Source organism: Saccopteryx bilineata, chromosome 2 (genome assembly GCF_036850765.1).
Source record: "Saccopteryx bilineata isolate mSacBil1 chromosome 2, mSacBil1_pri_phased_curated, whole genome shotgun sequence".
In the NCBI taxonomy this organism is placed as follows: Eukaryota; Metazoa; Chordata; class Mammalia; order Chiroptera; family Emballonuridae; genus Saccopteryx; species Saccopteryx bilineata.
Window position 1 is genome coordinate 342,417,196 of NC_089491.1, and position 19,914 is coordinate 342,437,109.

Here is a 19,914-nt window from a genome sequence, read left to right on the forward strand (position 1 = left end):
AATATAACTACTCAAATGCTCATCACACAGTAGACAAAAAAGGGAACGCTTTTTCGGAGTCCTATACAGAGCACAAGTGACCTGTAACTACACATAACACAGATGGCTCCTATAAACTGCAGGTGACAGGGCAAGGAGGCCATGAGGAGGACTTCACAACGCTGGTAACATTCTGTTTACTGACTATCAATGTGTTCACTCTGTGAGAGTTCAGCTACCTGAACATGTATGTGTACTTTTTGCATATATATTAAATCATGTCACTGAGATATGAACAATGTTAATATACTGATGTATATTCTACTAGGCTTTTATAGGTATCAGTGTGAATATTTATAAATACATATGAAAAGATAACCTAAAAAGATATGTACTCAAATACTGATAGTCATTTTTAAAACTAGTATCAGTATATATATATTTCTATGTAGTACCATAATATGTGATATTATACATGCTATTTATAAAATTTAATATACCACAGATATCTTTTCATAACCAAAAATATAAATCTAACATATGTTAATTTCTACATAACTGTATGTAGAGGTTGTCAATTTAATACTCTATCAACACGTACTTAACATTTATTTCCATTTTTCATTAATATTAAGTCTCTAATATACTTACACACATGTTAGTTCCTGTCAATTATTTCCTCATTATAAAGTTCTACAAATGGAGTAAATGGTTCAATATATATATTGCCAAATTTCTCTCCAGAAAATTTGTAGCAATTTATTTTTCTATCAGCAACATTATAGTCACAACTCTACATAAAACCAATTTTTAAAAATCTGTCTAGCCTGACCAGGCGGTGGCGCAGTGGATAGAGCATTGGACTGGGATGCAGAGGACCCAGATTCGAGACCCCGAGGTCGCCAGATTGAGCGCGAGCTCATCTGGTTTGAGCAAAAAGCCCACCAGCTTGAACCCAAGGTTGCTGGCTCCAGCAAGGGGTTACTCGGTCTGCTGAAGGCCCGCGGTCAAGGCACATATGAGAAAGCAATCAATGAACAACTAAAGTGTTGCAACGCGCATCGAAAAACTAATGATTGATGCTTCTCATCTCTCTCTGTTCCTGTCTACCTGTCCCCGTCTATCCCTCTCTCTCTCTCTAAAAAGAAAGAAAGAAAAAAAATCTGTCTAATTGAGAAGCAAATAATGATCTCTATTTTTTTAATTTTGCAATTCTGATTAAATAGAGGTTGAATATTTTTTTGTATGTGTGACAGAGACAGAGAGAGGGACAGATAGGGACAGACAGATAGGAAGAAAGAGAGATGAGAAACATCAATTCTTCACTGCGGTACCTTAGTTCATTGATTGCTTTCTCATATGCCTTGACGGGGGCAGGGGGGCTACAGCAGAGCAAGTAACCCCTTGTTCAAGCCAGCAACCTTGGGCTCAAGCTGGTGAGCCTTGCTCCAGTTGGCGACCTCAGGGTTTCGACGTGGGTCCTCCACATCCCAGTCTGACGCTCTATCCACTGCACTACCGCCTGGTCAGGCTGAACACATTTTATTATGTTTTTACTCCATTTCCTCCTTTGGTACATACACTTTTAATATACTTGTTTATAATAAAAATAAAATTATCAGCAGAAAGATTCTCAAAGGAAAAAACCATCTCGCCCTGGCCAGGTAGCTCAGTTGGACAGAGCACTGTCCTGATACCCCAGGGTTGTGGGTTTGATCCCCGGTCAGGGCATATAAAGAATCAACCGGCCCTGGCCGGTTGGCTCAGTGGTAGAGTGTCGGCCTGGTATGCGGAAGTCCCGGGTTCGATTCCCGGCCAGGGCACACAGGAGAAGCGCCCATCTGCTTCTCCACCCCTCCCCCTCTCCTTCCTCTCTGTCTCTCTCTTCCCCTCCCACAGCGAGGCTCCATTGGAGCAAAGATGGCGTGGGCGCTGGGGATGGCTCCTTGGCCTCTGCCCCAGGCGCTAGAGTGGCTCTGGTCGCAACAGAGCGACGCCCCAGAGGGGCAGAGCGTCGCCCCCTGGTGGGCGTGCCGGGTGGATCCCGGTCGAGCGCATGCGGGAGTCTGTCTGACTGTCTCTCCCCGTTTCCAGCTTCAGAAAAATACAAAAAAAAAAACCAAAAAAAAGAATCAACCAATGAATGCATAAATGGGTGAAACAACAAATCGATGTCACTCTCCCTTCCTCTCGCTCTAAAATATAAATAAATAATAAAAAATAAATCCTGAGGGTTAGCTTATCTGGAGAATCATCTTTAAAAACTGTAACTAATATAATAACAGGAGACCTGTTTGCTGTGATCCCAGTTTTAATTTCCTATAACTTTTGTTACAAATCTTTGGAAACTTGAATACGATCAAAAAAGTTTAATGACATAAAGAGTGAATACTCCCTTTGACTTTTAAAAAATAAAAGTTGTTCAATATATCCTATTTTTATACTTTGTGACAAGGTCACTATACACATACCATGCCACTTTCCCTTGTAGACTGTCCCAAATGACCCGGATCCAATTCTTTGTCCCACTGTGATCTGCCCATCAGGAATCTCCCAGTCGTCACTTGAATCCCGTCTACCAAGTGTTTTCTTAATAAAAAAGAGTGCAAAAGTCAAGCCAAAGCAAACAAAAAAGGAAAACCTCACATTTCACACTAAGTGCATTCCCTTATGTCTAAAGGGGACGTAAGTTAGAAAAAAAATAATATCTTTTAAGGAAAACAAAACACACTCTGAAGAATAATGGAAGTATGATTCTTATAATACAGAACTTAAACTGAAGATCTAAGTCAGCATTAAGATGGAAACAATTTATTAAAATTAATTATTGGGTATGAACAGAAATATATATATATCAGGTCTACCGGAAACTTCTGTCTGTTTTTGGAATAAAACAAATTTTTCTTACCGTCAATAAACTTTATTAAATAATATAATTGCCATTATTATTAATGATTTTTTGCCAGCGTGAGGGCAATTTATATATCCCATTTTTGAAAAATGTTTTATCTTTTGATGCGAAAAACTGAACCAGTGCTTGTTTGATATCTTCTTCATTTTTTAATTTTTTGCCCTTCAAAAAATTTTGTAAGGTCAAAAACAAGTGATAGTCAGAGGGTGCTAAGTCCGGGGAATATAGTGGATGCGACAGACATGCTTCTGTAGCATTTCTTCCTTGTTGAAATTCGTAAAAATTACAGTGGCGTAAATGAACTTTACCAGTAGCCATGGGTACACTATGGCTTCACACATAAGACTAACGTGAATCAACTTTGTTTTAGTTAATTTGCTACGTCAGTATGTATACATTAAATGATAAAAACAGGCACACATGCAGCAAAAAATATGTGCTTACATGTCGAAACTTGTTGTGATAGAAACGGACAGAACTTTCCGGTGGTCCTTATATATATTTTATAAATATATATAAAACTAAAATCAATAAAAGTCTTTTATAATCTGGAGGACTACTATGAGCAAGACAATTACTATACTTCTATGACTAGTCCTGGGTCCAAAGGCCAAAAATTTAAGTTAATATACTATGGTAGATGTTGATAATTTATCTACTTACTTTCTCCTAGTCAGTGCTAAATTTCCTCATACATCTTACCTGATCCAGTCTCTTAAAAATTTGTCAGCATACACAATCACTTTGGTAGGGTAAAGAATCTATCCAACATATGCTATTAATGCATTATGGCTAAAATCAAATGATCAGTTTTTAATATAGATTTATTATGTAGCAGAAAGCTGTTTTTTTAAATAGGAAAGAATGTCATTCAGTAGATATCTGAATTTCAGACCAGCCCTTTAGAACATATATGCCTAATAAAAGCTTCTTAAAATACTAGCTTATTCTCCTTCCTTTTAGAAACAGAACACTAGAGTTGACCCTCTTACAATGTGGGATTTAGTTGTGTCGACCTCCAGTGCAATAAAAAAATCAGTGTATAACTTTTGATTTCCCCCAAAACTTAACTATAAAGGTTCCTTGGCAACTGATGGGATTGGTTCCGGCACCAATACTGTTTTCAATCGTCGGCTGGTTGAATCACAGAAGCGAAACCTGGGGATATGGTGAGCCAACTGGGTATTTATTGAAAAAAAAGATCCACATGTAAGTGGATTCCATGCCATTCAAATCAGTGCTATTCAAGGATCAACTATATTCTTACTCTTTCAAAACTGCCTTTTTACTCTCTGCATTAGAGTTGAGAGAAAAAAATCTGTGTTGTGCAAATATGCTTTAGGCAAACAATGATCAGCTCTTAAGATTTATCTGACTATGGGAGTTCTGTGTCCCATATGGACACACAATGTATCCAGAAGGTGACATTAGATTTGGCTAAGACTTCTATGTAGAAAGAACACAGAATAGAACTGTCATCTATCTACTCTTACCATCCGATTCCTGTCTTCCGAGGAGGATGATGACTTTCGTTCCCGCTGAGGTCCTGGAGATTTCTGTAGAGCTTTCACACTGGTGAGCGAGCCAGGCAATGAGGCAGGGGGCGTGGCAGACAAACCTGTGGTTGATCCTAAGTTGGTGAAAGGAAAAATGTATCCATTAAAGGGAGATCAAATATACCAATTTATTAGGGGCAGGGGGTGAGGGGAAATTTAGACTTATTTTAAAAATGCAGTGCACGTTCAAGTACAGACTTTTTAGAAAGGATAGGCCAAAAAAGGGCCTGATTTAGTGATTTGAATTATTAATTCTTTTAGTTTTCTGGCCAATTTAATGACCTTTAAAACATCTGATTACAGACATACACTTTGCTTACTGGCCAATAGTCTAAGAAAAAGAATCTCTCTAAAATAAGAGATAAATATTAAAAAAAATTCCAAGGTTCTGTTTGTTTGACTTAAAAAATCAAAAAGCAAAATCAATTTAAAGGTCCAAATAAAAAACAAACTCAATTATTTTGTTGCTTCAGCAGCCAATCATAAAAGAAGATGGAAATCCCCAAATGGAAACATACTCTAATAATGGCCTTAATGTTAAAAATATCTGGCTTTTTCAAATTAGCCACTAAAAATAAAAAAAATCCTACACCACATACTGTACTACATAAGAGAGACGCTGGTCAGTTTCATCAGTTCCTGAAGACTCTCTGAAAAATCCCCGTCTTTGTGAGTGAGAGCAAAGTAAGTAAGATGGCCTCTTAGCCTACAAAGAAAACTTTTCTATCAGCCAACTGAGCCCAAGGGGTGCATTCTTTGAAAGTGGACTCAGTTGGTAGGGCTGCACACCTTTACAATGGGTACTTTTCTAAATCCTGGCTCAGTGGCAATAATTCTTAAGTTCACATAGAGTAGGACCTGGTTCAGAGGGGTTCAGGGTAATTAATGACATCTAGTGGGGCCTGAGTATAGTTAAGTAGGACTGAGGTGTCAAAAAATATTTACACATACAGAACAAAAAGACTCCAAAAGAATTTTTTTTAAAAGAAAGTTTCTATTCTTTGGAGAGCAGGGAACGTCACTATCTTTCAAAGAACAAGGATACCAAAGGCACATTTGCATGTTAAATGCGTGTAAAATTTTATCATTACTTATCATGTGCAATTTCCATGATCTTATATGTAAACTTCTAAAAGAAAATGGTATCTGGAACGTTTATTAACTACAGCACAATCCATTTTCTACCTTCTATTAATAGATAATGTTCAACATCATGAAGCCTTAACTTCTTGCCCAGGCCTTGCAGTTCTGATCTACTTGGTACTGTACCATTATTACTTATACCACTGGTACTGTAGGACCTCCAGCCAGGTCTATGGATTTACTGAGAAACAGCTGGGCTGGCAGAGCAAAAATCTAAACCACCACCACTATAGGCAGATGAAGTGGCCGGACCTAATTAACAAAGGCCAATAATTCTTTAAAACTATCTATATAAATGTCTGTCTTGATTCTGACTTAAAATTTTAAAATACTGGTTCAACTACCAAATTATGGCAAGATAAAATAGAAGACAAATTATACTGCTAACTTTTCCCTGATATTAAGGCACAGCTGAAAGTATCAAGCCTCAGATTTTCTAAAGTAAGCTGAAATACCCCAAATATATTAAAATCTTTTAAAAAGCTCCCTACTTTTGATGTAAAATATAAATGCCCTATATATTTTAAAAAGGGCACTGCTGATACTATAGATAAAAATAAAGCCAAATCTAGTAAAGTCTCATAATAGGGATTTCCATTTTTACTTTTTTTTAAAAGCCACAAAAATTGGTAACGAATATTAACAGTCATCAGGGTAACCACCAAAATGGATTAAAATAAAGAGAATTCAAATCAAAGGACACCCTCCGCCCACATTATTTATTGCCACCCACTGAGTTTAAGAAGTTATTATGACCAAAAAGTAATGTAACAAGACACAATGGAAATCTGAGACTTTCACTTTTACAGTGTATGACAGACTGCATATGGAAAGCCCGTGGTAGTGAGATGTGTGAGAAGCACATTCAGAGCGTTCCAGCCAGGCCGAGCAGAAGTTTAGCACTGAAAACTCGCACACTGACAAACACACGCTGTGAGGGTGAAGCACAAACAGTGTCTGTAGTTTAGTTTGCTTTGGGTGAAAACAAGAAAGAAGAGCCCAACTACCTCTGAACACTGGGCCAGGCTCAAAATCAAACACTATTTCACTGGGGACAGAATGTAGGAGGGGACTGGGAGTCCGGGATTGGTATTTCCGAAGACAGCGCATCAGCTGGTTCAAAGGGGCTGTTAGAAGAGAAAGAGAGGGGCAGGCAGACACAGGAAGACAGACACACAGAAGAAATGAAAGAAGTCACGGGGAATAAATAAGATGCCTGCTTCACAAAATAATTCTGAATGTTTAAAATCTGCTTATTTTCATAAAATCCCAATGATTTTTTTAAAAAGTGACTCATTATAAAGGACAAGAAATGCCACTTCATTTTAGGTACTAAGCAGGCAGTTTTTATGACTAAGTTAACTCTGTGATGCTAAAATGATGGCAACATTTAAATGCTGATGTATTCGGCAAAATTTTCAAAAGCCACAGCTACTAAGACATATGAACATCAAACTGGAAACATTAATTGGTGGGTTCATGGAATAACAAACAGAAAAAAAACCACTTTTATAACTATGTGCTATATTAATTCTAAGTCCAGAGTACACAATGCAAGGTAATTACTTTGGTAGCTCCACAGGTACATAGAAACACAGCAAAAGATGGTTTATACAATGTTTAATCAATATAAAATATCTCTGAGACTGGGCTTAGACATTTTGAAGGTAAAGCAGGTCACAGAGAAGAGACCAACTCTATGCAAGATAAGCAGGTAGTCCAGGTCTTTCTTATTAGACGGAGGACAGCTGAAAAGGTAAGTCTGGAGAACCATCTGGAACAAAACTTTAAAATAGTTTCAAATACCATCTCATAGAAAACATTACATGGGGGTCAATTCTTATTTAAAAAGAATTTTCTTTAGCAGTGTTTTCTTATGCCCCCTATTTTTATGAGGTGCTACACGGGTGAAGATCAGATGGAAACTCTGTAAGAAATCTCAATTTAATTTCTCACTTATTTTATACTGTATACCGAACCAAAAAAAAGGCTCTTTAGTATTAGTGATCCATGCTACAAAATGTACGTTTCAAACCCTTTTAGGGGACTGAAGGGAAACAGTTGACAGTATCTAACAAATTGATAAGTTGTGACAGGCAATCCAAAGGATTCCTAAAATGATTTAGGAAAGTCAAGTTTTAATTGATTCTCAGCTCAAACTACTATATAAGTATCAGTGGAGGCACCCAAAGGAAATTTTGCAGCTCCAGCTTTGGAGATGGTTGGAATTAGTAATAACTAAAGAATCTCTCCTCGAAAACCTTTTAAAACCAATACGTAGTACATTTAACACTTCTTTCATGTTTTCTTTTCCTTTACTCATGTTATAAATTAGTTAAAATTTTAAATGAGATAAATGATAAAAACAAAAAAATTTGGGGTTTTCTCTACACATTTTTCTCTGTGTCTGTGTTTCATGGAAGAAGCAAATATAAAAGGAGATAAGCAGCAAAGCGGTTGCATTTTCCCTGAGTTTTCAAAAACTGAGATCACCACTTACCTCCGTCACTACGAAACCCCTGGTCTCTAATCAAGTCCTACAAATAAATAGTAATGTATATTTTATTCAAAGCACATGGAAAGAAAGTAAAAACAACACTGAATTTTCCACTAAGCATTAATAGAAAGGTTAATTCAAAATAATAACAGTCTTATAACTACTTCACAAAAAGAAATAATATGGAATTAGCTAGTGAACATGAGAAAACCAAAATTTGAAACATTTGCCAACCTAACCCTATACTGACGAAACTATTAGTACTGATCAAATGCTGAAATCCATTTCAGGCCATTCAAAACCAACGGCTGCGTCAGTTCTTAAAAAACTTCTACTGGCCCACATTAAGAGCCATAAAACATTCATACCCTTTGGTCCTGTAATTCCACTTCTGGGAATATTTCCTACGGAAATAATTCAGAAGAAAAAAAAAATGCACAAAGATGTTTAGTGCAGCATTATCCATCATATTGAAAAAAAAATCAGAAATAATTACATCCCTCTTCTAGGATTGTTGACATATTTGTTAGGTGAATTATGGTGTATCAGTTTAACAATTATTATGCAACTACTAAAATAATTATGAAGACTGAATCATGAAACATGCTTACAATATAATTTAAAAAAATACAAAATTAAATGTACACTAATTACAATCATAAAAATATGATGTGTAAGGACACGCTAGAAGGGAAAATAAATCAAAATGGCTCAAACCAAGGTTTTGTTAAAATTTGTCCTTATCATTAAAATACAGATTTTTTTAGAGCAATGCTGGGGGTCAGGGGAAGAGTCTTCTGGTAATGAGATGCAATTCCGACCTTAATAGGCAGAACTTGGATTAGTGTGTTTCCTTAGTATAACTTGAATGTGAGGGATTGAATGGCCCCAAATGTCTCTAAACAAGCTCACAGGATCTTTGAAAATAGGCAGCTTTTTGTTTATGGGTTAAAACAACGGTGAATTCTTTACAAATGTATTTCTATCACATTCAATGTGTTATATAAAGTCTTCGACATTTTCTATAGACTATCAACAAATAGTCTTATACCTTTAAATACGGTGCTAAGTATTGAAGGTTGTGTGGCTTCCAATAAATATAAAATCCTGGTGCTCTCATAACTTTCTGTGTAAAGGTACTTCCATACTTTTGCACATACTATTTCCTTAGCAAATGCCCTTTCTTCCTAAAACCCCAACTAGTGTATGTACTTAATAAACTCCTACTCAATCATCTTTTATAACCTATCTTAAATGTTGTTCCTTCTCTGCTAAATATTCCTAGATCCAACCAGGTAGAGTTTATTACCCCCTTCAATAAACTTTCATTATTCATTTTGTGATTATTTAATTATATATTTGATTCATCCATTAGATTATGACTTCGTTGAGGGCAAAGATTGTGTGTTAATTCATCCTTAATTCCCAATGCTGACACCCTGTCTATCCCAGAGTCAATACTGAATCTTGTTTAGTGGAATAATAAATAATAAATAATGTCCTAAATTCAATGAAATGATTGACACTGAATGACAATACTAAAGGATTTATATTTTATCTTATAATCAATGAGAAGTCAATGACAGTTTGGAAAAAGGAAAGAGATGATAGAGGTGTTGTAAAAAATTAATCAGGTAGTAGCATAAAGAATGGAAATGGAGGGAGAAATCAATGGCAGGAAATCCATTTAGGAGATTAGTGTAGTAAGCATAATAGTTCAAATGAAGAAATACGGGCCCAAATGGTGGTGTCACATCAAAAGGAAACGATGATACCTCATGAGTCTTTGATTACAGGGGAGAATGAAAATTCAAGATATAAAGATGGTACCCCAAATGTTAAGCCTATGAGAATAGGAGAACGGTGGTGATAATAGACAAAGTGAAACAGTCTATAAGAATGTTCACTTTGAAAGTAAAAATGGTTACAATTTTGAACAGCTAAGAACAGACCTAACCTAGAAATAAGATTTGTCTTTTTTTTTTTTTTGTATTTTTCTGAAGGTGGAAAGTTGGAATCGGGGAGGCAGTCAGACAGACACCCACATGAGCCTGACCGGGATCCACTCTGCATACCAGGGGGCGATGCTCTGCCATCTGGGGCGTTGCTCTGTTGCAACCAGAGCCATTCTAGTGCCTGAGGCAGAGACCACAGAGCCATCCTCAGTGCCCGGGCCAACTTTGCTCCAATGGAGCCCTGGCTGTGGGAGGGGAAGAGAGAGACAGAGAGGAAGGAGAGAGGGAGGGGTGGAGAAGCAGATGGGCGCTTCTCCTGTGTGCCCTGGCCGGGAATCAAACCCGGGACTCCTGCATGCCAGGCTGACGCTCTACCACTGAGCCAATCGGCCAGGGCAAGATTTGTCTTCTTATTTCACTATCTGTTTATTTCCGTACTCCCCTCTCCTATATCTTTCTTGCTTTGTATTCAGGTCCAGCTAGACTGAGGAACACCTTATTGGTTGAGGAAAATTAATATTAGAAAAAGGTCACTTAAAATGAACCCAATAAAAGCACAGAAAAAATTTCATAGTAAAAAGTAGGACAAAAGTGTGATTTGGGAATTTACCTTTAAAAATGAAATAAAAATTTATAATAAGGCTTATTTCTTTTACATTAGACAAAATTTAAGTTATAATTTCAAAAATATGCTAATTTTTAGAATAAACACAGAAAGAATTAAGTTTTTACTGGTCATAATACCAAGCTTATATGATAGCACAAATTGAAATTCTCAATTTTAAATTCATCTTCTACATCACAATAATAATTTTAAGAAAAATTTTGGAGGACTTCATCCATCAAGGTCCTGTTTACATGGAGAAACAGTTTCAACTTCCTCTTTAAATATAACTACTTTAAAAGCAAAAAAACTTGGATTTCCTCAGTTTTGTTTCTTATTGCAGAGATTAAGAAAAACCTACACTCTGTATTTAAAAGCACAAGTCCAGGAAAACATGATATCTAATTCCAAGATTATTCCAAGGACCCCAGCCCACCACAGCTAAGAGAGCAAGGGTACTTTCTTCTCTTCTGTGACTCAGTTATCGGGTGAATCAATGAAATGAACCGTCCTTTTGGACTGATCCTGTGTGTTTCATCTTTCTTCTCATCTCTTCCTCTGTTTATATCAGCAACTGGCAAAATACAGTGAGATGGTCACCGGTTCTTGTAAAGTTCTCATGGAATATAGCCATACTCGCTTGTTTATAACGCATTACCTATGGCTGCTTTCACACTACAATGGCAGAGTTCAATAGTTGGCATTAGAGACTATATGACCTACAAGCCTAAAATATTTACTATCTGGTCCTTTAAGAAAATGTTTGTCCTGGCCAGAGATCGGTTGGTTAGAGCATCGCCCCAAAGTACAGAGGTTGCTGGTTCAATCCCTGGCTGGGGCACACACAGGAACAGCTCTATGTTCCTGTCTCTCTCTCTTGCTCTCTTGCTAAAATCAATAAATTTAAAAAAATAACAAAGAAAACCCCAACTCATTTAAGGCCTGACCTGTGGTGGCGCAGTGGATAAAGCGTCGACCTGGAACTCTATGAGGTTGCCGGTTCAAAAAACTGCACTTGTCCGGTCAAGGCACATATAAGAGTTGATACTTCCTGATCATCCCCCCCTTTCTTTATCTCTCTCCTCTCCAACCCCTGGTATATATTATGGGAATTTCCTCTACTTTATTTTCTAACTCTTCTACAGAAACAAATTTATTTTTGATGACCTATTATGTGTTCTAAGATAGGTGCCAACAGAGCTATATTAGGAATAGTTTCTGCTGTCCAGAACTTAAGATCAAATTGAAGAAATGACACAAATATACATAATTAAGTTATAGTGTTGCAAGGTAAACTAGTAAAGTAAAAACATCAACAATGACCAGCCAGAAGTTAGCCAAAAATCATTGGACAGGTGAGTTTACAATATGATGATGAGTCTGAGAAGATGCATTTTAAAAAAAATGAATGATTAAAAAAACTTAATGACAAACTTTACATAAAAAGAATATGCCCAAATTTAAGATGTCTAGAGACAGAATACAATGGTATATGCAAGAAAGTAAAGAAGATATATTAAAACATGATTAGCCTTTAACTGTTATTTAACTTAAAGTTATACTTTTAGAAATTTAAGTAAAGATTTCCAATTGATTTAAAGAAAAAACCCCGCAATTGTATTCTTATTTTTTTCTGTACCATAAAATGGCCAAGTGGAGATTATCTGTTAAATGAAGATTTAGACCAGTGCACGTCTCAAACTTTTTGAAGTCGGGGCGCATTTAAAATCCTACAAATAATTGTAGGCGCACTATATACAAACTACTGAGAAATATGTTATAATTAGTCAAATATTAAAAAAAATATATAAAGTCCAAGCATGCTTTTATGGTAATTAAATGAAATAAATATGAAAAATTAAATTTATTCTGATAAAGAACATTTTTATGTTACATTTTCTGAGTTATGCTTTTTAGAATTTGTAAAAAAGAGGGGTTAAAAAATTAAAAAAATGACAAAACATTATCTTTTTATATATATAGATACATTCTTAGTAAGATTTAGAAAATTTGGCAGGTCCCGGCACGAAGTGTTAAGTTTTTTCATTCTTGTGTTTATCAGAAACAGCCTGATGTGTCCTAGCGATTTTATCAATGTTTGGGCATATATTTGAAAGGCAAACTCATTTCCTCGTCAATACATTAAAGAATTCCTCTCTTTTTACTCTCTATTACGTTGAGTGCAGAAAACCCCCACCACGCCTAACCAGGCGGTGGCGCAGTGCATAGAGCGTTGGACTGGGATGCAGAGGACTCAGCTTTTGAGACCCCGAGGTCGCCAGCTTGAGCGCGGGCTCATCTGGTTTGAGCAAAAGCTCACCAGCTTGAACCCAAAGTCGCTGGCTCAATCAAGGGGTTACTCAGTCTGCTGAAGGCCCGTGGTCAAGCTACATATGAGGAAGCAATCAATGAACAACTAAGGTGTTGCAACGCACAATGAAAAACTAATGATTGATGCTTCTCATCTCTCTCTGCTCCTGTCTGTCTGTCCCTGTCTATCCCTCTCTCTGACTCACTCTCTGTCTCTGTAAAAAAAGAAAAAAAGAAAAAAGAAAACCCCCACCACACATATCATCTTAACTTGACACCAAAGGACAGAAGAAACTTGCCTCCAGTCTTTCCAGGGGGTCTTCCCTCCAGTCATGGGGGGTAGTGTAAACAATCTAGTAGCACAACTTGACAGCCTTTTGCAACCTAATCAGGCAAGTGAGGTGGGGAGTTGGCAGACAATTCACCACACCTCTGTCCCCCAAAAATCTAAACTCCAAAACCCCTGTTGGTTTTTTGGTCCCCAAAAGGCACATATTTCTCTGGAATGCCATAGGGCGCACCTGGAAATCTTCTAGGGTGCACCAGTGTGCCCTGGCGCACACTTTGAGAACCACTGGTTTACTTTTACGGACAGTGAATAAGGAAAAAAAATCAAACTTAAGGTTGCAATTTGGATCCAGTTACGCATTCCTGGCCATCAGATAATATGACAAGGTTTTTGTGATCTGTAATTTAGAGGAGTCTATCACTTAAAACTGTGATTAATAAAAGATGGGCCCTGGCCGGTTGGCTCAGTGGTAGAGCGTCAGCCTGGCGTGCAGAAGTCCTGGATTCGATTTCCGGCCAGGGCACACAGGAAAAGCGCCCATCTGCTTCTCCACCCCTCCCCCTCTCCTTCCTCTGTCTCTCTCTTCCCCTCCCACAGCCGAGGCTCCATTGGAGCAAAGATGGCCCGGGTGCTGGGGATGGCTCCTTGGCCTCTGCCCCGGGCGCTAGAGTGGCTCTGGTCGTGGCAGAGCGATGCCCCGGAGAGGCAGAGCATCGCCTCCTGGTGGGCAGAGCGTCGCCCCCTGGTGGGCATGCCGGGTGGATCCTGGTCGGGCGCATGCGGGAGTCTGTCTGACTGTCTCTGCCCGTTTCTAGCTTCAGAAAAATACAAAAAAAAACACACACAAAAAAACATGACAGGCCGCCTGACCAGGTGGTGGCGCAGTGGATAGAGTGTTGGACTGAGATGCAGAGGACCCGGGTTTGAGACCCTGAGGTCGCCAGTTTGAGTGCGGGCTCATCTGGTTTGAGCAAACTTCACCAGCTTGGACCCAAGGTCGCTGGCTTGAGCAAGGGGTTACTTGGTCTGCTGTAGCCCCACGGTCAAAGCACATATGAGAAAGCAATCAATAAACAACTAAGGTGTCGCAACGAAAAACTAATGATTGATGCTTCTCATCTCTCTCCGTTCCTGTGTGTCTGTCCCTATCTATCCCTCTCTCTGACTCTCTGTAAAAAAAAAAAAAAAATGATAGCAGTTATTTCTGATTTATATTATATCTGAAACAGGAAAACAAATACACTTGAATTGTCTGAGTTCTCACAATGCTGGGTACTTACATCAATATTGACAGGTTCGATTGTGTTTATGTGCACATTCGGAGCTGATGAGGACCGGTCTCGTTGTCCAAACTGATTGCGATGATCTTCATCTGCTGGTCGGAAAGGCTGTGGAATTGGAATGGATTTTGAAGGAGACGGACTGGTGAGGATTTGGGGCCTGGAAAAATCAAGTCATTGGAATATAAGACTCACAGTAACTTTATAGAGATACTAACATAAAAAAATGGATGATGTTAATCAGCTGAAGAAACTCTTGTCTTTTAAAGGTACACAAAAATGCTCTAGGCAGAGACTGAGTGAATAAAATCCTCCATTTTTTCCTATCCTTGCCACTTCTTGATAGCTGAAGTTACTAAGATAAAATTTTTATGCAACGTGTTAGGCAATTATAAATACTTTGAGACTACATATATGTATTTCAGGACCTGAAAGATATACCTATTAAAAGAGGTGAATTAAAATCCTGAACAACAGCCACTTATTATTTCCAAATTCAAAAGATGATCCTTATAAGTGCCAGTCTCTCCTGTTTTGAAGTTTTTACCATACCCAAAACTGACAAGAGACACATTCAAATACAAAATTTAAACAAATATTTATAAAAATTGTTTTTTGATGAAACCAACAAAATAGGCTACAAAGTGGTTTATATTTTGGTACTGTAGATAAATAACAAGTCCAGACTCTCTCATCGTTGCCCCAAAATAAATCACAAAGTACAGTGAAGATTTGACAGGAGGCTATAAATACCCATGAGGAGTCTACTCCCCTCAGAAAAGTCATCCAGGGGAGCTGGAAGTGAGGGGTCGCCTGAAAGACAAGGGGTGGCTGTCACAGAGAGCTCCAGCATGACCAGTGAGTGACTCAGTGCTAACAGCCTATCCTGAGAGACAGGCTATCCTTGTACCCCATCTTATACAAACTCTGTACTTAATCAGTATTATTTAGTTATTAAGACACAGCCTGAAAGATACTGTTGTAGGAATAAAAAGATACTTCTGAGAAAAGAGGCTTTCAAAAGAGAAATGGGAAAAAAATATAGTAAAAAGGAATACAAGTTTGAAAGGCCAAAAAGAAGCCAAACGGTGACAAAAAACTTATGAATACAGCATGTTAACACAATCTGAATCATACCAGTTTATAGTTTTACTTCTCTGAAGCACACTATTAAGGGTAGGGAAAGAAATATATGCACTTTACCTGTTAACAGTAACTAAATGAGCCCATATAGAATAAAATAAAAATAATAAAATATTATGTACTTTATTATTTTTTTAAATTAATTAATTAATTTATTCATTTCTTTAGAGAGGAGAGGGAGAGACAGAGAGAGAACGGGGGGGGGGGGGGAAGAGGTGGAAGCATCAACTCCCATATGTGCCTTGACCAGGCAAGCCCAGGGTTTCAAACCGGCGACCTCAGCATTTCCAGGTCGACACTTTAACCACTGCACCACCACAGGTCAGGCAAAATATTATGTACTTTAAAAAACTAGTATCAGTCCAATGAGAATTGTAGTAAGACTGATAAAAGTGGCCTTTAGGAAAGCCAGCATGCTCTACTGGTCCACTATTAAGAAATTTTTAGTTTGTGACACGGCTGTCTTTATTTTTGCTTTAGGCAGCCAAGTATAAGCCCTTTGCTAAAAGATTTTGGGAGCAAATAAAAGAATGTAAAATGACAATACTGGCTTTTAAAAAAAACGTTTCAGAAAGTGCAGACTTTTCAAGAGCTTTTTTATAGGTTGATTTGAAATCTCAATGTAACAGCATACTTTAAGGTAGGACTTGAAGGCAGAAAAAGCCTGACTTAACTACAAGTGTCTAGTAGTTAATATAATTGACTTGATGCAGGCATACGTGACAGCACTCATTTTTGAAACTCACTGAATTAAGACAGTGATATGTAGTGTATATCAAATCAGAAATATATATGCAAAAGACATCAGTCCAGAAGAAAAACAAAAACCTGGATTTAATCTGATAAATTTAAGAAAAATAAATAAATATATTAGACAAAAAGGATATCTGCTTAACAAAGTGAGAAAGGCTATAATTTGTTATACCACAGAAAGGTATGTGTTGTTCTACAAAGTCGGTTTATCTTGATTTGAGGGCAAGTATTTTACAATTTTGGAGAACACTTCAAGTCATTATATCCTGATGTAATTAAACATCTGGATCATCGCCCTAATTCTGTCCTTAACAAAAACAAACTTTTGATTATAATTTGGTTTCTAGTAAATATTTTTCAAAAGCAGTGTGGCCTGACCAGGTGGTAGCACAGTGGATAGAGCGTCGGACTGGGATGCGGAGGACCCAGGTTCGAGACCCTGAGGTCGCCAGCTTGAGCGCGAGCTCATCTGGTTTGAGCAAAAAGCTCACCAGCTTGAGCCCAAGGTCGCTGGCTCGAGCAAGGGGTCACTCAGTCTGCTGTAGCCCCCTGGTCAGGGCACATATGAGAAATCAATCAATGAACAACTAAGATGCAACAAAGAATTGATGCTTCTCATCTCTCTGCTTTCCTGTCTGTCTATCCCTTTCTCTGTCTCTGTCACAAAAAGAAAATTGTTTTTGATCTGATATTGTTACTTAAATATGCCAGACCAAATTCTTGAAGAAATGTTACATAATGTAAGAGCTAAACAAAACCTTTGAAATGATGCATTGTTGGTCCCTGAATCTATATATACTTACAATGGTAATTATCAAGTAAGACTTTTGCTTATATTCCAGAATTGTGCTTTTCTTTCTTCAAACTTATATGTTTTTGAAATATTAAAATTTCAGAGTAAAACATGAGAAATCAATCAATGAACAACTAAGGAGCCGCAATGAAGAATTGATATTTCTCATCTCTCTCCCTTCCTGTCTGTCTGTCCCTATCTGTCCCTCTCTCTGTCTCTGCCAAAAAAAAAAAAAAAAGCAGTGTGAATATTGGCCCATCCAACACAAGGAGTTTGGTTTATATAACAGGCCCATTGCTGACCGAAATTAATTACCTGTATTCTGAATTAGTGTTTTCTGATTCTAGTTCATGTAAACCAGTATATCCCTAGTTCTCATCATTTCAGGATATTGATAAAACTGAGCTTCCAAGCTGGCAAGTCTTTAATCAGACCAGGGAGATTTATACCCTGTGAAGTATGCTAACAGTTGGTAAACTGACTTCTCCTCATAATATTTCTACCCATCTTGCTGCAAATCTCTTTAAAGTAGTACCAAATTACAAATAAAAATAATTTTTTACCTCTAACACCCTTCAGCAAATTACCAGTTAGTTTAGGTCTCATTTTAAACCTAGAATATTAAAATTTTTGAAGCAAAGGGATTAACTCTGTTCAGCGATATTCAAATTTTAAAACGCTGACTTTTCATAAATTTATACATTCCACAGCATTTTTAGAAGTAGCAAAGTAGGTAGCTTCTAACTTTTAATCCAAACTGGGCAATGTATCACTTCTCCAATATATCTTGGTCACATCTATTAATATATGTGTTTTGTGACCACTGGGACTGTCATCAGAGATTATTAACAAAATACACAGGGACTTTGACAGAGAGCGGGACTGGCTTCTGTTTCTTCACAGGCACGTACACTTGTGACAGAGGAGCATCAGGACAACAAGTCTGAACCTCTTTCTCATCATTTGCTCAAGACCAGAATCTCCTCCACTTTAGCTATGGGTGAAGTACTTATGGCACAGGTAAATGGTTTCTTAGTTTAAAGCCAGCACTGCCATCACTGGTGGGCAGATTGTCTTGATCATCGCCACTGTAAACCTCCAGAGAGGCCAAGCTAACCTCACTACGATGCTCTGTAGCTCTGCTCACAGAACGGGTGCCTGCCCTTAAGGGAGGTACCACAGCCGACAGAATCTGTCAGGAGTAAATGACATAGTCAAAAGTTTAGTTAAAAATCAAAACAATAACAAAATTTTGATTTGATCTTTTACGAAACACAGCTGTATACAAATAATGACAGACAGTAGGAATAAGACGACTCCAGTAGAATGGGTGACTGTTATAACCTGTCAGGAAGACACAGTGGTCACATTTCCCAGTGGCCCAAAAGACATAAATACATCCACTCTCTAACACCAAAGTTTTTCCTAACTTTTCTAGCCTAAAAATCCTCTAGAAAGGTTGTTTTCATAAAAATTATAGGTCTATTGGGAGTTTCAACTTATTTTTTTTAATCTCTCTAGATAGAAGAAATAGCATTACATTGTGAAGAATGAAAAGTAGGATTAAAACTGACAATATTTCAGATCTTAACATTATTTTTAAAATAGTCTAGAACAGAATAATGTACGGGGACTTTTAAAAAAAACCATATGCTTCCAGGTATAGTATAATTTATGCTTCCGCTCATCCCACAGGGAAAGAGTAAGCAGACCTGTGCAAGAAATACTCCAAAGCAAACAAACATCTTCTAGACTCAGCATCATCTCTTTTTTCCCCTAGTATGAAGCTTGAATGTGTGGATGACTTTATCATCTTTAAAGTGAGTTCTCTCCTTTATCCTCCACAATCGATTAATAACATTGTTAATTATTTTCCTTTTACATTTTTTTTTTTCAGAGACAGAGAGTCAGAGAGAGGGATAGATAGGAACAGACAGGAATGGAGAGAGATAAGAAGCATCAATCTTCAGTTTTTTTGTGGCACTTTAGTTGTTCATTGCTTTCTCACATGTGCCTTGACCGCGGGCCTTCAGCAGACTGAGTAACCCTTTGCTCAAGCCAGCGACCTTGGGTCCAAGCTGGTGAACTTGCTCAAACCAAATAAGCCCGCGCTCAAGCTGGCGACTTCGGGGTCTCGAACCTGGGTCCTCTGCATCCCAGTCCGACGCTCTATCCACTGTGCCACCACCTGGTCAGACACCTTTTACACTTTTTAAAAAAAATTTTCAATTCATTTTAGAGAAGAGAAACAGAGAGAGGAAGGGAGAGAGAGGGAGGGAGGGAGGGAGGGAGGAAGGGAGGGGGAGAAAGAGAGAGAGAGAGAAAGGGGGGAGGAGCAGAAAGCATCAACTCCATATGTGCCTTGACCTGGTAAGCCCAGGGTTTTGAACTGGTGACCTTAGCATTCCAGGTCGACGCTTTATCCACTGCACTACCACAGGTCAGGCCACCTTTTACACTTTTTGAATAACCATTCCTTCTGACTGCTGCTACCACTCTTGTTCAAGTCTTCACTGCTTCCCACCGTCTTCACAACCAACAGCATTCTTGTTGGCCTTCTTTACCAGAGATGTTTCTCAATCAATCTGTGTATCACTCTTAAGTAGTTATTTCTTTTTTTTTTTTTTGGTATTTTTCCAATGTGAGAAGCGGGGAGACAGTCAGACAGACTCCTGAATGCGCCCAACTGGGCAGGATCCAC

General features: G+C 37.9%; 1 protein-coding gene and 1 non-coding gene across 5 annotated transcripts in view; one reads left to right on the forward strand and one right to left on the reverse strand.

Moving 5' to 3' along the window:
• BRAF (B-Raf proto-oncogene, serine/threonine kinase) overlaps window positions 1–19,914 on the reverse strand; it is a 100,928-nt gene that overhangs the window by 32,377 nt on the left and 48,637 nt on the right. For 3 of the 4 annotated variants that reach the window (XM_066262461.1, XM_066262458.1, XM_066262460.1), the window contains exons 8-11: window positions 14,525–14,684; window positions 8,090–8,126; window positions 4,384–4,520; window positions 2,451–2,568 (exon numbers count right to left, since the gene is read on the reverse strand). In XM_066262461.1, the coding sequence (XP_066118558.1) occupies window positions 2,451–2,568; window positions 4,384–4,520; window positions 8,090–8,126; window positions 14,525–14,684 (452 nt within the window). Of the gene's footprint in view, window positions 1–2,450; window positions 2,569–4,383; window positions 4,521–6,596; window positions 6,717–8,089; window positions 8,127–14,524; window positions 14,685–19,914 lie in introns of all 4 variants that reach the window. The other variant, XM_066262462.1, reaches the window with a different exon arrangement.
• Window positions 1,727–1,802, forward strand: TRNAT-GGU (transfer RNA threonine (anticodon GGU)). Its single transcript has one exon. It is a non-coding gene; the product is annotated as a tRNA-Thr (tRNA).